The sequence below is a fragment of the Salvelinus fontinalis genome, chromosome 38, assembly GCF_029448725.1.
Source record: "Salvelinus fontinalis isolate EN_2023a chromosome 38, ASM2944872v1, whole genome shotgun sequence".
Classification (NCBI taxonomy): domain Eukaryota; kingdom Metazoa; phylum Chordata; class Actinopteri; order Salmoniformes; family Salmonidae; genus Salvelinus; species Salvelinus fontinalis.
The window spans coordinates 35,997,027-36,013,543 of record NC_074702.1 but is presented as its reverse complement, the minus strand read 5'-3'; the positions used below and the strand labels follow the sequence as shown (position 1 = coordinate 36,013,543).

Genomic DNA, 16,517 nt, shown 5'->3' with positions numbered 1-16,517 from the left:
TTCTCTCTCTCTTACATTCTCCTGTTTTCTTTCTCTCTCTTACATTCTCCTGTTTTCTTTCTCTCTCTCTTACATTCTCCTGTTTTCTTTCTCTCTCTTACATTCTCCTGTTTTCTCTCTCTCTTACATTCTCCTGTTTTCTTTCTCTCTCTCTTACATTCTCCTGTTTTCTTTCTCTCTCTCTTACATTCTCCTGTTTTCTTTCTCTCTCTCTTACATTCTCCTGTTTTCTTTCTCTCTCTCTTACATTCTCCTGTTTTCTCTCTCTCTTACATTCTCCTGTTTTCTTTCTCTCTCTTACATTCTCCTGTTTTCTTTCTCTCTCTCTTACATTCTCCTGTTTTCTTTCTCTCTTACATTCTCCTGTTTTCTTTCTCTCTCTTACATTCTCCTGTTTTCTTTCTCTCTCTCTTACATTCTCCTGTTTTCTTTCTCTCTCTCTTACATTCTCCTGTTTTCTTTCTCTCTCTCTCACATTCTCCTGTTTTCTTTCTCTCTCTCTTACATTCTCCTGTTTTCTCTCTCTCTCTCTTACATTCTCCTGTTTTCTTTCTCTCTCTTACATTCTCCTGTTTTCTCTCTCTCTCTTACATTCTCCTGTTTTCTCTTTCTCTCTTACATTCTCCTGTTTTCTCTCTCTCTTACATTCTCCTGTTTTCTTTCTCTCTCTTACATTCTCCTGTTTTCTTTCTCTCTCTCTTACATTCTCCTGTTTTCTTTCTCTCTCTCTTACATTCTCCTGTTTTCTCTCTCTCTTACATTCTCCTGTTTTCTTTCTCTCTCTTACATTCTCCTGTTTTCTCTCTCTCTCTTACATTCTCCTGTTTTCTCTCTCTCTCTTACATTCTCCTGTTTTCTCTCTCTCTTACATTCTCCTGTTTTCTCTCTCTCTTACATTCTCCTGTTTTCTTTCTCTCTCTTACATTCTCCTGTTTTCTCTCTCTCTTACATTCTCCTGTTTTCTCTCTCTCTTACATTCTCCTGTTTTCTCTCTCTCTTACATTCTCCTGTTTTCTTTCTCTCTCTTACATTCTCCTGTTTTCTCTCTCTCTTACATTCTCCTGTTTTCTCTCTCTCTTACATTCTCCTGTTTTCTTTCTCTCTCTTACATTCTCCTGTTTTCTCTCTCTCTTACATTCTCCTGTTTTCTTTCTCTCTCTTACATTCTCCTGTTTTCTCTCTCTCTTACATTCTCCTGTTTTCTCTCTCTCTCTCTTACATTCTCCTGTTTTCTCTCTCTCTTACATTCTCCTGTTTTCTTTCTCTCTCTTACATTCTCCTGTTTTCTTTCGCTCTCTCTTACATTCTCCTGTTTTCTTTCTCTCTCTTACATTCTCCTGTTTTCTTTCTCTCTCTTACATTCTCCTGTTTTCTTTCTCTCTCTTACATTCTCCTGTTTTCTCTCTCTCTTACATTCTCCTGTTTTCTTTCTCTCTCTCTTACATTCTCCTGTTTTCTCTCTCTCTCTCTTACATTCTCCTGTTTTCTCTCTCTCTCTCTTACATTCTCCTGTTTTCTCTCTCTCTCTCTTACATTCTCCTGTTTTCTTTCTCTCTCTTACATTCTCCTGTTTTCTCTCTCTCTTACATTCTCCTGTTTTCTCTCTCTCTTACATTCTCCTGTTTTCTTTCTCTCTCTTACATTCTCCTGTTTTCTTTCTCTCTCTTACATTCTCCTGTTTTCTTTCTCTCTCTCTTACATTCTCCTGTTTTCTTTCTCTCTCTCTTACATTCTCCTGTTTTCTCTCTCTCTCTCTTACATTCTCCTGTTTTCTCTCTCTCTCTCTTACATTCTCCTGTTTTCTCTCTCTCTCTCTTACATTCTCCTGTTTTCTCTCTCTCTCTCTCTTACATTCTCCTGTTTTCTCTCTCTCTCTCTTACATTCTCCTGTTTTCTCTCTCTCTTACATTCTCCTGTTTTCTTTCTCTCTCTTACATTCTCCTGTTTTCTCTCTCTCTTACGTTCTCCTGTTTTCTTTCTCTCTCTTACATTCTCCTGTTTTCTCTCTCTCTTACATTCTCCTGTTTTCTCTCTCTCTTACATTCTCCTGTTTTCTTTCTCTCTCTTACATTCTCCTGTTTTCTCTCTCTCTTACATTCTCCTGTTTTCTTTCTCTCTCTCTTACATTCTCCTGTTTTCTCTCTCTCTCTCTTACATTCTCCTGTTTTCTCTCTCTCTCTCTTACATTCTCCTGTTTTCTCTCTCTCTTACATTCTCCTGTTTTCTTTCTCTCTCTTACATTCTCCTGTTTTCTCTCTCTCTTACATTCTCCTGTTTTCTTTCTCTCTCTTACATTCTCCTGTTTTCTCTCTCTCTTACATTCTCCTGTTTTCTTTCTCTCTCTCTTACATTCTCCTGTTTTCTCTCTCTCTTACATTCTCCTGTTTTCTCTCTCTCTTACATTCTCCTGTTTTCTTTCTCTCTCTTACATTCTCCTGTTTTCTCTCTCTCTTACATTCTCCTGTTTTCTTTCTCTCTCTTACATTCTCCTGTTTTCTTTCTCTCTCTTACATTCTCCTGTTTTCTTTCTCTCTCTTACATTCTCCTGTTTTCTTTCTCTCTCTTACATTCTCCTGTTTTCTTTCTCTCTCTCACACATTCTCCTGTTTTCTTTCTCTCTCTCTTACATTCTCCTGTTTTCTTTCTCTCTCTCTTACATTCTCCTGTTTTCTTTCTCTCTCTCTCACATTCTCCTGTTTTCTTTCTCTCTTACATTCTCCTGTTTTCTTTCTCTCTCTTACATTCTCCTGTTTTCTTTCTCTCTTATAGCTCCTGTGTTTTTTTGTTATACTATTTTGATATTGAATACTGCACTGTTGGGAAGTTCTTGCAAGTTGACCATTCCGTTGTACTTGTGCATGTGAAAAAATAAAACTTGAAACTGGGCCCTACAACGAGTGGAATGTTAGCTAAACAGACTGGCACCCAGGCTAGTGTTGAGACACAGCTCTGAAGTGGTACCCAGGCTAGAACTGAATCATCCCACATTTCATCAGAATCTTAGTGTCAAAAGGGCATGTTTGATGGGTCAACACAGCTCCACTCTGTGTTGTTTGTTTATTTTTACTTTTTTATTTACAATTAATCGTCCAACTCATGAAATTAACAGATTTATCTTGAGAAAATGTAGGCTTTAGGCTTCCAGAACATTCTGCATAACCCTGGACAGTACGCATGTCTTATGGGTGGACAGTACGCATGTCTTATGGGTGGACAGTACGCATGTCTTATGGGTGGACAGTACGCATGTCTTATGAGTGGACAGTACGCATGTCTTATGGGTGGACAGTACGCATGTCTTATGGGTGGACAGTAAGCATATCTTATGGGTGGACAGTAAGCATATCTTATGGGTGGACAGTACGCATGTCTTATGGGTGGACAGTACGCATGTCTTATGGGTGGACAGTTCACATGTCTTATGGGTGGACAGTACGCATGTCTTATGGGTGGACAGTTCACATGTCTTATGGGTGGACAGTACGCATGTCTTATGGGTGGACCTTATGAGAGAACGTTACTTCAAAAACACACGCCCAAAGAGCCCACACAAGACACACTGAAACAGGACAGAAACATGAGGACTCTCCTTTATTCTGCTACTCACCTTTACCTTTAATTATTTAAGTGATACGATTATTTGTCATAAATGCATGTATAAACTGCATTACTTAATTGCATATTGGTAATTCTATATATTATTTTGCTTTACTTTACCACATTCATGATCTTATTGACACGTCAGAAAGTCAGGTATCAGAACTGTCATTGTATGGATGGATGTGTCTTTTGAATAATGATGTCGATGACTCCTCACACTGTAATTCTTTCACATTATATGTTTGTCATTTCAGCCGATGCACTGAAATGCTATGCATGTTATCATTTCAGTTTGTCATTTTATTTGTTTGTCATTTTCAGCCAGCAGCATACCACCCTGCATACCACTGCTGGCTTGATTCTGAAGCTAAGCAGGGTTGGTCCTGGTCAGTCCCTGGATGGGAGACCAGATGCTGCTGGAAGTGGTGTTGGAGGGCCAGTAGGAGGCACTCTTTCCTCTGGTCTAAAAAATATCCCAATGCCCCAGGGTAGTGATTGGGGACACTGCCCTGTGTAGGGTGCCGTCTTTCGGATGGGACGTTAAACGGGTGTCCTGACTCTCTGAGGTCATTAAAGATCCCATGGCACTTATCGTAAGAGTAGGGGTGTTAACCCCGGTGTCCTGGCTAAATTCCCAATCTGGCCCTCAAACCATCATGGTCACCTAATAATCCCCAGTTTACAATTGGCTCATTCATTCCCCTCCTCTCCCCTGTAACTATTCCCCAGGTCGTTGCTGCAAATGAGAACGTGTTCTCAGTCAACTTACCTGGTAAAATAATGGTAAAAAAAATAAAAATAATAATTAATGGAATGCTGTTTGTTATTTGCAGTTTGTCATTTAGTTTGTATGTCATTTCAGTCGATGCACTGATATGCTATTCGTACAATTCAACCGCCTCCAATGCTGACTGTAATCAGACAAACCAAACATGCCTGGCTGCTCAGGATACGTGTTTGACCACTGAGGAAATTGCTGGTAAGGAAATCGGGAGGAATAATGCACCCTGTTCAACAGCTTGGAAACTGTTAGTAGCCAAAGGTGATTCTAATCAATATCAGAATTTGATAAAATTCTTTGAACTGATTGTGGAACATGTGAAACTGGTGTTTTAACCCTAATGTGTTAATACACTGCAGTCAGAAAACACAGGGCATCAGTGACTTTCCACTTTAAAAGAAAAGCTGTGATGTTATACATAATCATTGATTCATTATAAACCTAGATTTACAAAGCCTTGAATATCTCTAATCTAAAACAGATTTAATGTTAGTTGGTACAAGTAACAGGACTTGATCACGTGACTTACATGAGGAAAAGATAGACAAGACAGTGAGCTCCAAAAGTATTGTGACCCCTTTGTTGTTGTTTTTACTCTCTAATCGAGAACTGGATTTGAAATGAGGTTAAAGTGCAGACTGTCAGCTTTAATTTGAGAGTATTTTCATCCATATCAGGTGAACCGTTTAGAAATACAGCACTTTGTGTACATAGCTCCCCATTTCAGGAGACCAAAAGTATTGGGACAAATTCACTTATATGTGTATTAAAGTAGTATAAAGTTAAGTATTTGGTCCCATATTCATAGCATGCAAATGACTACATCAAGCCTGTGACTCTACACATTTGTTGGATGCATTTGCTGTTTGTTTTGGTTGTGTTTTGGATTATTTTGTGCCCAATAGAAACAAAAGGTAAATAATGTATTGTGTATTTTTGGAGTCATTTTTAATTTAAATAAGAATGGAATATGTTTCCAAATACTTCTACATTAATGTGGATACTACCATGATTACAAATAGTCCTGAATGAATCATGAATAACGATGAGTGCGATAGCCGCACACTGTATGTGGTTTTGTGTTGGCAGGAGATAAGAAAAGCATGATGAAACAGTGTGCCAGTTTGACTGACTGTCAGAGAGAGAAGGACAATGCTGGTTTTGATCCCTCCAGAAGGCAACCAGGTGACCTGCTGTAGTAACAGTGGGGCTCCTACCATTCCCATCCACACAGCTCTCCTGCTTCTGCCAATAGGTGTCCTTTCTCTCCTCAGCAAATATTACAGATAGACCTAGATGTTATATGCTGAATTTCCACTTGTCATTAAATAAGTATTAGCTCCACTGTTTGGTGATGACAAGGAGTAGGCCCTACTAGGAGTGGAACGCTAGCTACTGTAAACAGACTGGTACCCAGGCTAGTGTTGAGACACACAGCTCTGAAGTGGTACCCAGGCTAGTGTTGAGACACACAGCTCTGAAGTGGTACCCAGGCTAATGTTGAGACACACAGCTCTGAAGTGGTACCCAGGCTAGTGTTGAGACACACAGCTCTGAAGTGGTACCCAGGCTAGTGTTGAGACACACAGCTCTGAAGTGGTACCCAGGCTAGTGTTGAGACACACAGCTCTGAAGTGGTACCCAGGCTAGTGTTGAGACACACAGCTCTGAAGTGGTACCCAGGCTAGTGTTGAGACACACAGCTCTGAAGTCACCTTTCAGTGGGAATGGAAGCTGTTCCCTCCTGTTCTAACCAATTTGAAATCTCCTCAACTGTCAAATGTTCTGCGTAGTTTCTTTCAACAGATACTTTATTCATCAAAAACGACAAGTGAACCCCCACTGAAAACAGAATCCTCCCACATTTCATCAGAATCTGAGTGTCAAAAGGATATGTTTGATGAGTTAACACAGCTCTACCCTGTGTTGTGTAAGGGAAGTTAAACCTTTTTAATGCAAGATCTCTTTAAGGCTGTATAGCTTCTTGCATTCCAGAAAGTTCCTGCTTGTGTATGTGTTTGTGTTTGTGGGTGTGCAACACCACACCATCTGGGCAGACAGCAAAAGGTGCTTACATCAGAGAAACTGTATCCTGTTGTTTACACACCTAACTAGAAGACTAGAATAACCAGCTGTTGTTTACACACCTAACTAGAAGACTAGAATAACCAGCCTGTTTACACACCTAACTAGAAGACTAGAATAACCAGCTGTTGTTTACACACCTAACTAGAAGACTAGAATAACCAGCCTGTTTACACACCTAAATAGAAGACTAGAATAACCAGCTGTTGTTTACACACCTAACTAGAAGACTAGAATAACCAGCTGTTGTTTACACACCTAACTAGAAGACTAGAATAACCAGCCTGTTTACACACCTAACTAGAAGACTAGAATAACCAGCTGTTGTTTACACACCTAACTAGAAGACTAGAATAACCAGCTGTTGTTTACACACCTAACTAGAAGACTAGAATAACCAGCCTGTTTACACACCTAACTAGAAGACTAGAATAACCAGCTGTTGTTTACACACCTAACTAGAAGACTAGAATAACCAGCTGTTGTTTACACACCTAACTAGAAGACTAGAATAACCAGCTGTTGTTTACACACCTAAATAGAAGACTAGAATAACCAGCTGTTGTTTACACACCTAAATAGAAGACTAGAATAACCAGCCTGTTTACACACCTAACTAGAAGACTAGAATAACCAGCCTGTTTACACACCTAACTAGAAGACTAGAATAACCAGCTGTTGTTTACACACCTAACTAGAAGACTAGAATAACCAGCTGTTGTTTACACACCTAACTAGAAGACTAGAATAACCAGCCTGTTTACACACCTAACTAGAAGACTAGAATAACCAGCCTGTTTACACACCTAACTAGAAGACTAGAATAACCAGCTGTTGTTTACACACCTAACTAGAAGACTAGAATAACCAGCCTGTTTACACACCTAACTAGAAGACTAGAATAACCAGCTGTTGTTTACACACCTAACTAGAAGACTAGAATAACCAGCTGTTGTTTACACACCTAACTAGAAGACTAGAATAACCAGCCTGTTTACACACCTAACTAGAAGACTAGAATAACCAGCTGTTTACACACCTAACTAGAAGACTAGAATAACCAGCCTGTTTACACACCTAACTAGAAGACTAGAATAACCAGCTGTTGTTTACACACCTAACTAGAAGACTAGAATAACCAGCCTGTTTACACACCTAAATAGAAGACTAGAATAACCAGCTGTTGTTTACACACCTAACTAGAAGACTAGAATAACCAGCTGTTGTTTACACACCTAACTAGAAGACTAGAATAACCAGCCTGTTTACACACCTAAATAGAAGACTAGAATAACCAGCTGTTGTTTACACACCTAACTAGAAGACTAGAATAACCAGCTGTTGTTTACACACCTAACTAGAAGACTAGAATAACCAGCTGTTGTTTACACACCTAACTAGAAGACTAGAATAACCAGCTGTTGTTTACACACCTAACTAGAAGACTAGAATAACCAGCTGTTGTTTACACACCTAACTAGAAGACTAGAATAACCAGCTGTTGTTTACACACCTAACTAGAAGACTAGAATAACCAGCCTGTTTACACACCTAACTAGAAGACTAGAATAACCAGCTGTTGTTTACACACCTAACTAGAAGACTAGAATAACCAGCTGTTGCTGTAGAACGAGACGACCTATTCAGTTAGTCTGTATCTTTTACCCTAGTTTCATCTCATTCTCCACACACGTACACATCAATCAATCACATTTATTTATAAAGCCCTTCTTACATCAGCTGATGTCACAAAGTGCTGTACAGAAACCCAGCCTAAAACCCCAAACAGCAAGCAATGCAGGTGTAGAAGCACGGTGGCTAGGAAAAACTCCCTAGAAAGGCCAGAACCTAGGACGAAACCTAGAGAGGAACCAGGCTATGAGGGGTGGCCAGTCCTCTTCTGGCTGTGCCGGGTGGAGATTATACAGAACATGGCCAAGATATTCAAATGTTCATAGATAACCAGCAGGGTCAAATAATAATCACAGTGGTTGTAGAGGGTGCAACAGGTCAGCACCTCAGGAGTAAATGTCATAGCCGATCATTCAGAGTATCTCTACCGCTCTTGCTGTCTCTAGAGAGTTGAAAAAAGCAGGTCTGGAACAGGTAGCACGTCCGGGGAACAGGTCAGGGTTCCGTAGCCGCAGGCAGAACAGTTGAAACTGGAGCAGCAGCATGACCAGGTGGACTGGGGAGAGCAAGGAGTCATCAGGCCAGGTAGTTCTGAGGCATGGTCCTTGGGCTCAAGTCCTCCGTGAGAGACAAAGAAAGAAAGAGAGAAAAAGAGAGAGAATTAGAGAGAGCATACTTAAATTCACACAGGACACAGGATAGACAGGAGAAATACTCCAGATATAACAGACTGACCCTGGCCCCCGACATAAACTATTGCAGCATAAATACTGGAGGCTGAGACAGAAGGGGTCGGGAGACATAGCAAGATCACATGTTTTGTATACGCTTGCATAAGATCGTTTGACTATATAAGCCTTACACCTCAGAGTGCATAACTGACCAGCGTCGTTATTGCAATTCTTATTAATAAAGATTGATTGTTTGAAGAAATAACAGTCTCTCTCACTTGGTTAGAATTTCCACAACAGTTGTACATGTTGTTTTTTTATACGGTTGATCGTCCAACTCATGAAAGAAACATGAAGACTCTCTCTTTATTCTGCTCCTCAGTATATCCCTTTCCACAGAGAATTCATTATTCATTCATTCATTTGTTTATCATTTCATTTTTATATGTCATTTCAGTCGATGCACTGAGATGCTATTGATGCAGTTCACTCACCTCCAACGCTGACTGCAATCAGAACATAAAAAAATGCCTGGAGCCTCATGACACTTGCATGACCACTGAGGATAAAGCTGGTGAGGGAACCAGGAGGAATAATAAACCTTGTTGAATAGCTTAGGAACTGGCTGTAGCCAACATCAATATCCAAATCAATATCATGACTTTACATGTTAAAGTCAGTCAATAGGTGTCCTCTCGCTTCTCAGTGATCTATCACAGATAGACCTAAATGATAAGCATGGTAACTTGTCAGTAAGCTATGAATAAGACTTGTGTAATAGCTGATTAGTATGAGAAGTACTGCTGAGATGACCCTTTAAGGTATTCATTCATTCCTGTTGGTGTTAAATGGGAACATGTGTTGATGAAATGTCGAGAAGTTTAAAATATGAATGTAAATCTATTAAACTATTGGAAAAATGATTCAGCTAAACACCATTAGGGAAAATAAATGACATGCTACACCATCCTTAGGCTGCCATTAATAAACACAGGAAAGAACTGTCACAGCTTAGTCTGTCATTCGTAAACACAGGAAAGCACTGTCACATCTTAGTCTGTCATTCGTAAACACAGGAAAGCACTGTCACAGCTTTGGCTGTCATTCGTAAACACAGGAAAGCACTGTCACAGCTTTGTCTGTCATTCGTAAACACAGGAAAGCACTGTCACATCTTTGGCTGTCATTCGTAAACACAGGAAAGCACTGTCACAGCTTTGGCTGTCATTCGTAAACACAGGAAAGTACTGTCACAGCTTTGGCTGTCATTCATAAACACAGGAAAGCACTGTCACAGCTTAGGCTGTCATTCGTAAACACAGGAAAGCACTGTCATTCATAAACACAGGAAAGTACTGTCACAGCTTTGTCTGTCATTCATAAACACAGGAAAGTACTGTCACAGCTTTGTCTGTCATTCGTAAACACAGGAAAGCACTGTCACAGCTTTGTCTGTCATTCGTAAACACAGGAAAGCAATGTCACAGCTTTGTCTGTCATTCGTAAACACAGGAAAGCGCTGTCATTCGTAAACACAGGAAAGCAATGTCACAGCTTTGTCTGTCATTCATAAACACAGGAAAGCACTGTCACAGCTTTGTCGTTTTGTCATCATTTTATTTCATCCGTTATTTTCTCCTATTTGACAAGATGGCCGACTGAGCCAAGACAAAATATATCCCAGTGTTTGTGATCCTCCATGAATCACTATTGAGCTTGTGACAAGTGTTAACAATGAAACAGACATGTTAGACGTAGTGTGAGGAGTTCAGTGTTCTGTCTACTAAAGCATAGAGGTTCCAGTTCAGTTCTGTTGTCCACGTCATCCTCCATTTGTCCTCTGGGGGGAGCAGTTTCTGAAGTGTGCCTCCTGATTCTTCTTCAGATGAAATCTGGGACTGTAGGAATTCACAGTTAGTCAGCCAACACAATCGGTGCAGCATAAAATAAAATACCTCTTCAAAGATTCCAAGTCAATAAAAAGGAGTGGTGTGTTGGGGAGTGAGGGTCAGAGGTGGTCGCTAGTCTGCCTGGTGATGCACCTGGAGTCCAGTCCATATGATGGCCCTGTAGAAGCAGTGCCCCGTTCAAATTCCTTCACAGTGCAATCTTCCTTATTCCTCCCTTCCTTGAAGTAATCACTGATTAGACATGAAAGAACAGGTGAACAAACCCAAGGGCGCCCCCACATGGCTTCCATCTGTCCAGACAGTCATTCAGCCAGAAGCTTTGAGTTGAGTCAGTTCATCCCACACTCCACACCCTCCTCCCCCAGCGCTAGTGAGGTGGCGGCCGGGCCTGGCCCAACATCCTGAGCCGGCTCTGGTCGATGACGTCTAGAAGGTTCTTGGCGTCTACGGCCAGGGCGTGGGCGGCCGTCAGCATCTGTTTCTTGTAGTCCTGCTGCAGGCTGGTCATGACGTACTGCTGGGCCAGCTTCATCTTGTTGATCAGCTCCGCCAGGTCAGAGTTCAACAGCTTCTGGGCCATCTCCACCTTTAAGATAAGATAGTACTTGATTAAAACATAAATGTTCCATATATTATTATTATAATAATATATTGAGAGATAAAATAGAAATAGGTTCAGTGAATGAACAGGGTGCATATATTCCAGTATTATGTAACTAATTAAAACAAAATGACCTGTATAAGAGAAGGCAGAGGGGACTAACATAGTACTGGATCAGAAATGGCCCATGCCTGGTTAACGTACCTCTCTGTGTGTGCTAGCTGGAAGTAACGTGATTGTTTCATCCACTGTGGCCAGGAGTGTTCTTAGTGCCAGACCCACATCCTGAAACACAAATATTCTCATATGAACCAATCCGAGAAATCTGCTCTGTCCCTTGTAGCTTAGTTGGTAGAACATGGCGCTCGCAACGCCAGGGTTGTGGGTTCAATTCCCACAGGGGACCAGTATGAAAATGTATGCACTCACTACTGTAAATCTCTCTGGATAAGAGAATCTACTAAATGACTCACTACTGTAAGTCTCTCTGGATAAGAGCGTCTGATAAATGACTCACTACTGTAAGTCTCTCTGGATAAGAGCATCTGCTAAATGACTCACTACTGTAAGTCTCTCTGGATAAGAGCGTCTACTAAATGACTCACTACTGTAAGTCTCTCTGGATAAGAGTGTCTGCTAAATGACTCACTACTGTAAGTCTCTCTGGATAAGAGCGTCTGCTAAATGACTCACTACTGTAAGTCTCTCTGGATAAGAGCGTCTGCTAAATGACTCACTACTGTAAGTCTCTCTGGATAAGAGCGTCTGCTAAATGACTCACTACTGTAAGTCTCTCTGGATAAGAGCGTCTGCTAAATGACTCACTACTGTAAGTCTCTCTGGATAAGAGCATCTACTAAATGACTCACTACTGTAAGTCTCTCTGGATAAGAGCGTCTGATAAATGACTCACTACTGTAAGTCTCTCTGGATAAGAGCGTCTGATAAATGTCTCTCTGGATAAGAGCGTCTGCTAAATGACTCACTACTGTAAGTCTCTCTGGATAAGAGTGTCTGATAAATGACTCACTACTGTAAGTCTCTCTGGATAAGAGCGTCTGCTAAATGACTCACTACTGTAAATCTCTCTGGATAAGAGCGTCTGCTAAATGACTCACTACTGTAAGTCTCTCTGGATAAGAGCGTCTGCTAAATGACTCACTACTGTAAGTCTCTCTGGATAAGAGCGTCTGATAAATGACTCACTACTGTAAGTCTCTCTGGATAAGAGCGTCTGCTAAATGACTCACTACTGTAAATCTCTCTGGATAAGAGCGTCTGCTAAATGACTCACTACTGTAAGTCTCTCTGGATAAGAGCGTCTGCTAAATGACTCACTACTGTAAGTCTCTCTGGATAAGAGCGTCTGCTAAAAGTAAAAAAGGTCAAATGGATAAAACATTTCCAAAAAGAGCGAAACGTAAACGTTTTGCTACAATGAACCCTGATGATTGAATGTGGAGATAATGAACACTGTGTCTCTCCTACCTTGACCATTGGCACGTATTCCTCGGGAGGCGCAGGCTGAATTTTACTGGACATCTCTATGACAGCCTTCACCAGTCCTGTGACATTCTCATAGACCTTGTCATTAGAGCGGTCCAGGTTAGCAGTGGGTGGTGGGCTGATCTCCTGAGGCTGGAGCTGAATGAAGGAGAAAAATACACTGTGAGCAGAGATGGAGAAATAACCGAGAGGGACAGATGATTCATATAATGTTCAACCTTGCATTTCTTAACTCTCACCAAAAGATGGCAGTATATATCACCAGTCAGTCAACACCAGTCATTCATGGTAGTAAATCACAATGACAAAAACCCAAGGAATTTGAAATGTTTGTAGAGACTGTCACCAGCGGCTAAATCAAGTCAAACATATCCTTGATATTGTACATTGGGTCAAAAGAGGGTTAGAGGTTATGTTAGGAAGATGTCAGCATCTGGAATAAACAATACATTCTATAATGGAGTTATTTGGAATTCAGCATTATTCCTAAATCATGTCAAAAGTGCACAGAACCCATTTAGGAAGAAGTCAGTGTGTTATGTTTAGCATTCAAAGGGTTGTTTGAAACAATGTCGTAGACAAACACATTATTATGGACACAAACACAGATCTGAACATACACTACATGTCCCACTATAAGACCTCTATATGGCCCACAATAAGACCACTACATGGCCCACAATAAGACCACTACATGGCCCACAATAAGACCACTACATGGCCCACTATAAGACCTCTACATGGCCCACTATAAGACCTCTACATGTCCCACTATAAGACCTCTATATGGCCCACTATAAGACCTCTATATGGCCCACTATAAGACCTCTACATGGCCCACTATAAGACCACTACATGGCCCGCTATAAGACCTCTACATGGCCCACTATAAGACCTCTACATGGCCCACTATAAGACCTCTACATGGCCCACTATAAGACCTCTACATGGCCTGCTATAAGACCACTACATGGCCCACTATAAGACCTCTACATGGCCCGCTATAAGACCTCTACATGGCCTGCTATAAGACCTCTACATGGCCCGCTATAAGACCTCTACATGGCCCACAATAAGACCACTACATGGCCCACTATAAGACCTCTACATGGCCCACTATAAGACCTCTACATGTCCCACTATAAGACCTCTATATGGCCCACTATAAGACCTCTATATGGCCCACTATAAGACCTCTACATGGCCCACTATAAGACCACTACATGGCCCGCTATAAGACCTCTACATGGCCCACTATAAGACCTCTACATGGCCCACTATAAGACCTCTACATGGCCCACTATAAGACCTCTACATGGCCTGCTATAAGACCACTACATGGCCCACTATAAGACCTCTACATGGCCCGCTATAAGACCTCTACATGGCCTGCTATAAGACCTCTACATGGCCCACTATAAGACCTCTACATGGCCCACTATAAGACCTCTACATGGCCTGCTATAAGACCTCTACATGGCCCGCTATAAGACCACTACATGGCCTGCTATAAGACCCACTTTATCGATGGTAAAGAGGTGTTGTGTCAGTACGGTGAAATGCATTAGGATGAGAAGGCTAAAGTGGTTCAGTGAACAGACAACAGAACCCTGGTTGAGTCCCAAATGGCACCCTATTTCTTATATACACTGCTCAAAAAAATAAAGGGAACACTTAAACAACACAATGTAACTCCAAGTCAATCACACTTCTGTGAAATCAAACTGTCCACTTAGGAAGCAACACTGATTGACAATAAATTTCACATGCTGTTGTGCAAATGGAATAGACAAAAGGTGGAAATTATAGGCAATTAGCAAGACACCCCCAATAAAGGAGTGATTCTGCAGGTGGTGACCACACACCACTTCTCAGTTCCTATGCTTCCTGGCTGATGTTTTGGTCACTTTTGAATGCTGGCGGTGCTCTCACTCTAGTGGTAGCATGAGACGGAGTCTACAACCCACACAAGTGGCTCAGGTAGTGCAGCTCATCCAGGATGGCACATCAATGCGAGCTGTGGCAAGAAGGTTTGCTGTGTCTGTCAGCGTAGTGTCCAGAGCATGGAGGCACTACCAGGAGACAGGCCAGTACATCAGGAGACGTGGAGGAGGCCGTAGGAGGCCAACAACCCAGCAGCAGGACCGCTACCTCCGCCTTTGTGCAAGGAGTAGCACTGCCAGAGCCCTGCAAAATGACCTCCAGCAGGCCACAAATGTGCATGTGTCTGCTCAAACGGTCAGAAACAGACTCCATGAGGGTGGTATGAGGGCCCGACGTCCACATGTGGGGGTTGTGCTTACAGCCCAACACCGTGCAGGACGTTTGGCATTTGCCAGAGAACACCAAGATTGGCAAATTCGCCACTGGCACCCTGTGCTCTTCACAGATGAACGCAGGTTCACACTGAGCACATGAGCACATGTGACAGACGTGACAGAGTCTGGAGACACCGTGGAGAACGTTCTGCTGCCTGCAACATCCTCCAGCATGACCGGTTTGGCGGTGGGTCAGTCATGGTGTGGGGTGGCATTTCTTTGTGGGGCCGCACAGCCCTCCATGTGCTCGCCAGAGGTAGCCTGACTGCCATTAGGTACCGAGATGAGATCCTCAGAGTCCTTGTGAGACCATATGCTGACACATGCACATTTGTGGCCTGCTGGAGGTCATTTTGCAGGGCTCTGGCAGTGCTACTCCTTGCACAAAGGCGGAGGTAGCGGTCCTGCTGCTGGGTTGTTGGCCTCCTCCACGTCTCCTGATGTACTGGCCTGTCTCCTGGTAGCGCCTCCATGCTCTGGACACTACGCTGACAGACACAGCAAACCTTCTTGCCACAGCTCGCATTGATGTGCCATCCTGGATGAGCTGCACTACCTGAGCCACTTGTGTGGGTTGTAGACTCCGTCTCATGCTACCACTAGAGTGAGAGCACCGCCAGCATTCAAAAGTGACCAAAACATCAGCCAGGAAGCATAGGAACTGAGAAGTGGTGTGTGGTCACCACCTGCAGAATCACTCCTTTATTGGGGGTGTCTTGCTAATTGCCTATAATTTCCACCTTTTGTCTATTCCATTTGCACAACAGCATGTGAAATTTATTGTCAATCAGTGTTGCTTCCTAAGTGGACAGTTTGATTTCACAGAAGTGTGATTGACTTGGAGTTACATTGTGTTGTTTAAGTGTTCCCTTTATTTTTTTGAGCAGTGTACTATACTTCTGACCAGGGCTCTCTGGTCTAAAGTAGTAAACTATATAGGGAATGGGGTGCCATTTGTAAAGCGCCCCAAATCAGATGATGCATTAAAAATTCACTGTTACCAGAGATACAGATGAACTCCATTGTCCCACCCCACTACACAACCCAACCCATAGCCTGCTTTTTCAGCATCAAATAACAACTGATTGACAATTCTGTGAGAAATTAGGTCTAAAGAGACACACACACACACACACACACATATGAGCGTATGAACGTACACACACACATTCACAGTGTTCTCTTACCCGCCAGGGCTAAGTTCAACAACAGTAAGGCAGAGGCAAGAGGGACAGAAGAGGGAGAAAATATTAATGCAACAAGCATTAACAATACACGCAATAACACCAGAGAGCAAAGTTTCATCCGAATAAATAAGGTTATGGAGAGGTTGGTTGAGTAAATACTGAAATATCTACAGAGGTGGAGACTCAAATGTTGTGGTCATGAAACTTTGTCTGTGTTCATACAGGC

General features: G+C 42.0%; 1 protein-coding gene and 1 non-coding gene across 11 annotated transcripts in view; one reads left to right on the top strand and one right to left on the bottom strand.

Moving 5' to 3' along the window:
• Positions 1-10,365: 10,365 nt before the first annotated feature.
• Positions 10,366-16,517, bottom strand: part of LOC129837645 (focal adhesion kinase 1-like) — a 204,368-nt gene continuing 198,216 nt past the window's right edge. For 7 of the 10 annotated variants that reach the window (XM_055903970.1, XM_055903962.1, XM_055903960.1 and 4 more), the window contains 4 exons: positions 16,292-16,300; positions 12,769-12,924; positions 11,485-11,565; positions 10,366-11,265 (listed from right to left, as the gene is read on the bottom strand). In XM_055903970.1, coding sequence (XP_055759945.1) covers positions 11,047-11,265; positions 11,485-11,565; positions 12,769-12,924; positions 16,292-16,300 — 465 coding nt within the window. In that variant the 3' untranslated portion in view covers positions 10,366-11,046. The remainder of the gene's footprint in view (positions 11,266-11,484; positions 11,566-12,768; positions 12,925-16,291; positions 16,301-16,517) is intronic. The other 3 variants (XM_055903961.1, XM_055903967.1, XM_055903969.1) reach the window with 1 other exon arrangement.
• trnaa-cgc (transfer RNA alanine (anticodon CGC)) lies at positions 11,613-11,686 on the top strand. The gene has a single exon. It is a non-coding gene; the product is annotated as a tRNA-Ala (tRNA).